This window comes from Salminus brasiliensis, chromosome 25 (genome assembly GCF_030463535.1).
Source record: "Salminus brasiliensis chromosome 25, fSalBra1.hap2, whole genome shotgun sequence".
Taxonomy (NCBI): Eukaryota; Metazoa; Chordata; class Actinopteri; order Characiformes; family Bryconidae; genus Salminus; species Salminus brasiliensis.
The window spans coordinates 1,587,000-1,594,337 of record NC_132902.1 but is presented as its reverse complement, the minus strand read 5'-3'; the positions used below and the strand labels follow the sequence as shown (position 1 = coordinate 1,594,337).

At 35.5% G+C, this 7,338-nt stretch overlaps 1 protein-coding gene across 1 annotated transcript; it reads left to right on the top strand.

The window, feature by feature from the left end:
* Window positions 1-564: 564 nt before the first annotated feature.
* Window positions 565-4,022, top strand: LOC140548231 (uncharacterized). The gene is made up of 5 exons (XM_072671685.1): window positions 565-623; window positions 714-1,058; window positions 2,100-2,234; window positions 2,738-2,856; window positions 3,819-4,022. The coding sequence occupies exons 1-5, from the start codon at window positions 599-601 to the stop codon at window positions 3,903-3,905; spliced, it is 711 nt and encodes a 236-aa protein (XP_072527786.1). The 5' UTR covers window positions 565-598; the 3' UTR covers window positions 3,906-4,022.
* The last annotated feature ends 3,316 nt before the right edge of the window (window positions 4,023-7,338 follow it).

Sequence of the window (7,338 nt, the reverse complement as noted above, 5' to 3'; positions counted from 1 at the left end):
GGGGCCACTGAATGACAATTCGGGCCTTAAGGTGTACTTTCAGAAAATAATTCAAGAGTTAATTTTTGTTTTGGTTCACTGAATCATTTTGATGATCTTTGTGGCAACTATGATCTTGATTGTACTGCCCTCTGGTGGACAGAGGTGACTAAAACACAGTTAAGGCCTTAAGATTAAGATAAAGACTTTCTGAACTTTAGAAATGTGGTGGTAAATATCATCTCCATGCGAAATTATAGCTGAATGTAAGACTAAAAGAAAAAAAAAACACCATATAACAGTCCACATACTGGGTCATCAGAGGTACCCAACTACGTTGTTACTTTGACCCAGTATTGGGTTGTTTTTGTTTGTTTTGTAACCTGTAAACATACAGAAATAAGATGATTTCCTTAAAATAATGATGGCCAGAAAAAGCATTCGAGGAAATTGTGAGGAAACTTCTGCAGCATCTGTTTAAACAGTGTGGTCAGACAGAGTCTCCCACTTCCTTTGACTTCTTATACTCAAGCTTTTTTTATTAGCTTTTGACGCTGAGCAGCAGCAGCAGCACTTCCTCACTGGGTCAGAGAGGCAGCGAGCGAATTCAGGCTACAACATGAAGACTGTTCATCTTCACTTCTGTAAGTCTGACTTTTGACTTTATTATTTATAATATTCTGGAAGGTCAGTTTGGATATTTAGGATTACTCATCTGCTGTTTCTCTTGCTAGGTCTACTGCTGTGGTGTGGAGCTGCAGATGGTTTCACTGATCTGCTGGTGGATTTGGGACAGAATGTAACTTTAGGCTGTGAGATCAGTATAAAGAACGTTGACTGGTTTCTGCTGAAGCCGTCACATCCTACAGTGTTTATATTACACTCTTTCTCAAGCAAAGACACGTCCGCGCAGTACAGTGACCCAGCCTTCAGAGAAAGGTTCTCACTGAAGTACAATGGCAGTTTATTTATTCAAAATATCACTGTGAACGAATTAGGAATTTACCTCTGCATCAACAAGGAGTCATTGTGTAAAATGAGCAACGGCATCAGACTCTACATCAATGTGAATGTCGATGGTAAGTACATTAAACACAAAACCTCTAACTGAAATGTTTACAGATCTGGATATCTAGATTACGATAACTGGAGCTCTAGATTGTGTTAAAGTGGTTTACCAAATGTCTTTGTTTCTAGTAGTTCTGGGTATACATTTATGAGAGATGCATCTTATCTCCAACTCATTCCTTTAGATTTAGAGCAAGATATTAGATTAGACTGTCTATTCCGCTCTTCTAAACCTAAAGGCCCTAAAAATATAAAGAATTTAATTCCAAATCTGTGCACAGCCTATCCAGTCAGAACCATTCGGCTTTGGATTATAACGCTATTACACAAGTTCTAATACATAAACAAACAAACCAAACATTTCCTTTACCTAGTAACAGCAAAATGAATAATTATATAGCACTAAAATATATTAGATGTGTAAAGTCCATTTCGCAATTAAACCGTTCACCACATAATTGCATAGTTAACCTATTAAACTACTTTCCGTACTAAAGTATTTGAGACTAGTAAGTAACTTAAAGAGTTGGCATTGATTTTTTCCAACTGATTTTTTTTCCAACAATCCAACTCTGTTTTGTTACTCAAACAAACCATTAGAAAAATATTAGTGTAAAATTTAAGTTTTAGTCACCTTTTGACTAGAAACGCATAAAACAGTTCATTTCTGTAACATTTTATCTTTTTTTTTTTTTTTTACATATTAAAATGTTTTAAATATTACATTTTAAAGTATTACTTTTTTAACATTACATCTCCGGTCACCTACTTTTTCCATCAAAACTGTAAAAAGTATTAAACATTTTAGACACAAAAATTAAGGTAATGTCCAGGATTTTTTTTTTTTTAAAGTAACTTGGGTGAATTCTGGTGTCCTCAAACTGATCAATTCAAAACTTCTGTAAAAAATTGACTAGTAATTTAAAGCTGAGCTGACTTTTCATTTTCTACAGTGTAAACATCGTTATGCATTTCTAGTTAAAGATTTTTAAAGAAATTTCTAATTATATGATCATTTGAAAAACTGCAGCATTCCTGATCTCTGTTTTCAGATACTAATAACCAGACAGAGAAGAACCTGCAGCTACAGGATGAGATACAACATAAAAATCAAGAGATCACACTTTGGAAAACTCTTCTGATCACATGTGGCCTGGTGACCTGCATTATGGTCATTACGGTAACAAGTGAGTTATATTTTCATTATTTGTTTTTACATTTATTAAGTGTCCATTCAAATGTACAACTGTAACCGAATTCACACCTCTGTATTAATCTGTTCTGTCTTGCCTGACCTTTAAAGAATGTACAGTACCTATATAAATAATGCTTAAAGAACGCCACTATTTAAAAAAAATCTGAAGCCCAGAAAAATGGGGCAGCATTCGTAAAGCTACATTACACCAATGTTTGCTTGTCATGACAATTGACATACACCCTCATTCAAAAAGGCTTAGTTTAACATGTGTTTGTTGCTGCAACACTTACTGAGACAACTGACACTTGTTAGAAAAGTTGTTTTAAAGGCTTACACAGACTTTGAAAAGCCTTATACTGACCTCGACAAAAATAGACATAACTTTATACTCACATAGACTGACCTAGACATAGTGTTTTATTTTTGTTAGTTTCAGTTTCAGATTTAAAATAAATAAATAAAAATTACTACATTGATTTTCTGCCTATGCAGGTGTGTTAGTAAGCCACTACAAAGAGACTCCAAACAAATACCTGCAGTTTCCAGACCCCAGTCTACAGCAGTGTCAAGATCCCAGTGGAATACAGGTTGATGTGCTTCATCTAAACGATGTAATAATTTATAGCTTTCTGAATAAGTTGTTTGTTAGCTACGTCTGTTTAGAGGTACAAAGATGCACTGAAACGTTGTGAAATTGAAATGTATAAACGTGACAATGTGCTTTATAAAGAACAGGCATTTTATTTAATTTCTGATATCTAATGCAGGTGCATTGTATAAACACCGTCTCACGCCAACTAACCAACTCCTCCTGTCTCCCAGCTCTATTCATAAAAATAGAGTATACAACACAGATAGTGTCAAACACTTTTTGACACATCTTGAATCTTTTCTATTGAATCATGAAACTGAATCGCGAGTGTAACAAAACACTCGCAATTCAGTTTCATGATTCAGTAGAAAAGATTACAGATTTCAATTACAAAAATTAGCGAAAAGTGTACTAAGCAGTACTAACAGATGGACAGAAAGTCTGAACTTTGAATTGAGTTTAATCCTAGAAATATTCTCAGTTGTGCTTCATATATTTTAATATATAGTTGGGGTGTAATAAACAGTGGGGTAGTAGAGTAATTGAGTAGACTAAGTAGATTAACCAACTTTCAGATCCTCGCCTTAGATCGGTATCGGCTGATATTCAAGATTTTAATGTTGGTTTAAATATAGGAAAAGAAAAAGTGTCTGGAATTGCTGGGACATCACGGAAGATCGAACCTGCAGTGGTTGCATTTTATTTTATACGTCTGTAAATAATTATATATATATTTTCAAATTGTCAGTACCATCTACTGATGCAAATGTTACTTTGTAAAGTTTCCCAGGTTGTTATTTAACCTCAAACAAGCATCAGGTCTATTACAGCTATCCAAACAGTGTGATCAGTGAAGTACTGTGTTCAGTGCTAAATAAGAATACGCAGTTTCACATACGCTACTGCAAATACGTTTCTAATTGTGACGGTCATGTAGCCGCTGTCTGCTCTGAATCCTAAAGCCTTTCATCTCTTTTTCAGAAGCTGTACACAGTGATGCTACCGAACAGCAGCAGAAACAGCACCTTTACTGTGGTGGAGTTTAATCAGCTCAGCCCTGTGCTGTAGAACCAACCACGCACTTTTTTTTACAAACTCTGCTAAAGGAGTCTGCTAAAGGAGTGTGCCAAACGCACACCTGAGACAGACAAACACTGCCCTCAGTCTTCTGGGTAGAAACTTTCACAGTTACGTTCCTAAGATTTTTATAATAAATTATATATATATATATATATATATATATATATATATATATATATATATACATATATATATATTATTTTATTATAATGTTTTTATAATTTCTGGACGGTTCTAGGACATTCAACTGATAAGTATGATTATTTAGCTCTTATCTACTGTCGTTATGAACTGTCAAACATGCCACTGATTGACTAAAGCAATGGCTGTTCACTGAATAATAACTAGAGACTATTATCAGAGAATGTTTTTTCAAAAAAAAAAATGTTAACACTTCTAAAACTCCCAGGCTTGACAGTACTCTGAATGTCTGTATGATGTAATACTATAAAAAATAATAATACATATACACATATCAACTAGTTCAGTATACCGCAGTGTAGCGCCCCCTACTCACATGAACGGTTTCATGAACGGCTTCTTCTTTTGGAAAGAGGTACAACACGGGGCAGCAAATCAGAACAGATGTCATCGCTATAAGAGAACCTAAAAAGAAAGGGTTCAGGAAATCATTAGTTTCGGGGTTTGGGTAAAAGTTAAGTTCAGGTCTATGTTTAAATTTCCTAAAATCGGTTACATTTAGCTTTTGATTCAGCTAGATGTTGACAAGGTGACCATCTATTAAGCATTTACAGTGGAGTATCACAATAATAGGCTCCTCTTCTGTGATACTTTGTTAATTTATTTCTCTCTAATAAATATTTATTAGATGGCATATGGATATAATATATATATATATATATATATATATATATATATATATATATATATATATATATATATATGTGTGTGTGTGTGTGTATGTGTATGTATGGATTCTCATCTACCTGCACCCCATTGCTTCTCCATAGCCCAATGCAGTTCTCTGAAGTGATGGATGGTGCTCCATCCAATACTTTTGGGATGAGTTGGGAGGCTGGATATGAGGTGGAGTGTTGATCTAATGTTCTTGTCGCATTAGTAGAAAGTCTTTCTCTCTGGACAGTAGAGACAATTACTCCAACAAAAGCTGGAAAAACTCTTTAATTTTTGAAGAAACAATCAGTGCACAGGTGTCCCAATACTTTTGTCTGTATTCAATTTCTGGCCATTATACCTAGCTAAATACATGGCTGCAAAATGCTTGTTGTGTATACATACAGTGTATGTGTGTGTATATATATATATATATATATATATATATATATACATATATATATATGTGTGTGTGTGTGTGTGTGTGTGTGTGTGAAATATTTATTATAGAAGATCAAACTGGATAGAAATAAGACCTTTTTGACATTCAAAGTAGGAGAAACAGGCTAGCCCTCCAAATACCTTCCTAAGTATTGTGCTTACCTCACAGCCATATTACTCTTTCATAAATAAGACTAAGAAAACCCCCAAATTATCTAGCTAGCTATACATTTATTAAGTTATAACAATAGTTTTAATTCTAAAACAAATGAACTCTTCAGCAACTTATTAAGAACCTAAACATTAAACTTTAGCTACTATCGCTGTCTTTCATTACACCTTACTCATTATATCTGTCCCAAAAACCCAAAAGTATAATAATAATTAATGTATTACCGTCAGTTTTAACCCTCAGTATTATGAAGTTTCAGCTGACTGCCGCTAACCTGCTAGCTCAGTTAGCTGGACCTCTGAGGTAAACTGAGAAAACCAGCTCACAGGCATTAGCGCTAGCCACAGGAGCTAAACGTTACAACTATCGCCTCAAAACCACTCTATAAACTATTATTATTATTATCGTTATTATTATTATTATTATTATTATTATTAAGTGAATTTAGCAGGTTTTAGCTACATTAGCCGCTGAATTTACCTCAGCTCGACCGTTGGTCTCGCGCTGATCCGTTAACATTTGAATTGTGAAGTGGGTGAGCTCGCGCTCCTGCCGCGCGCAGCACTGATGTCAACACAGCTGAACCCGCGAGAGCCCTAAACACCCAATAGCCCTGTTCATATAAAGGAGATACTGCAGGATGCTGCACTCAGATCTCAATAATAGCTATTAATACATATTAATAACTCCACAGTCTGGGTGAAGCGTGACCAACTAGATGAGGGACTTTAAGTATTAGTGGACAAATATACAGTATTATCATGTATAACCTGAAATCATGAATTTACCCAAGTTTTCTGTTAATTTATTATTATTATTATAGATCATTGAAAATATGAAAGATCAAATTGGATAAAATAAGCCCTGGAAAAACTGTTGGAGACCTCATAGCCAAATTGAGATACCTCACAGCCATATTGAGATACCTCACAGCCAAATTGAGCCATATTGAGATACCTCACAGCCAAATTGAACCATATTAGGATACCTTACAGCCAAATTGAGCCATATTGAGATATCTCACAGCCAAATTGAACCATAATGAGATACCTCACAGCCAAATTGAGCCATATTGAGATATCTCACAGCCAAATTGAACCATAATGAGATACCTCACAGCCAAATTGAGCCATATTGAGATATCTCACAGCCAAATTGAACCATAATGAGATACCTCACAGCCAAATTGAGCCATATTGAGATACCTTACAGCCAAATTGAGCCATATTGAGATATCTCACAGCCAAATTGAGCCATATTAGGATACCTTACAGCCAAATTGAGGCATATTAGGATACATCATAGCCACATTTTGCCATATTGAGATACCTTACAGCCAAATTGAGCCATATTGAGATACCTTACAGCCTAATTGAGGTATCACACAGCCAAATTCAGCAAAATTTAGATACTTTGCAGACAGATTGAGCTAAATTGAGATACCTCCCAGCCTAATTGAGCCATATTAAGCCAAAACCTCAGTGGTGTAGTCCATGCCCTGGTCTACTGCTAATCCGTAGCCAAGAATCCAAGAATCTTCTACCCAAGACATTCCCGTCAGAATGAACTGGCACTTAATATGATCTTCCTCCTTGGTCAGACACTAGGGGGCACTTAGAGTGTTCAAAAAATAAATGAATGGGTTCTTTTAAAGCTTGTGGCACCATGCTGCCTAATGCCAGGCGTGGCGTTCAAACGCTCTTGAATGCAATCTGAATGAACGAATCCTCAATCCAGCAGTGGTCCTCCAACATCTGGTAGAAAGTCTTCTTCCCTGGACAGTAGTGACAGTTACTCCAACAAAAGCAGGATACACTCTTTTCAACTTTTACCATGAGCAGGCGTCCCACTACTTTTGTCCAGCGGGTATAGTATTAAAGCGTCTATATGTAATGAAAGATAGAAAGGGGAAAATTACAAAGCTGGTTAACCTCAACTCTTTCCATTGAGTTA

What these genes read in the sequence shown, in the direction of transcription:
- LOC140548231 (XM_072671685.1), top strand. Translation starts at nt 599, where the DNA reads ATGAAGACTGTTCATCTTCACTTCT. An exon ending in CATCAATGTGAATGTCGATG is followed by an intron (nt 1,059 to 2,099) that starts GTAAGTACATTA and finishes CTCTGTTTTCAG; the next exon opens with ATACTAATAACCAGACAGAG. An exon ending in ATGTGCTTCATCTAAACGAT is followed by an intron (nt 2,857 to 3,818) that starts GTAATAATTTAT and finishes TCTCTTTTTCAG; the next exon opens with AAGCTGTACACAGTGATGCT.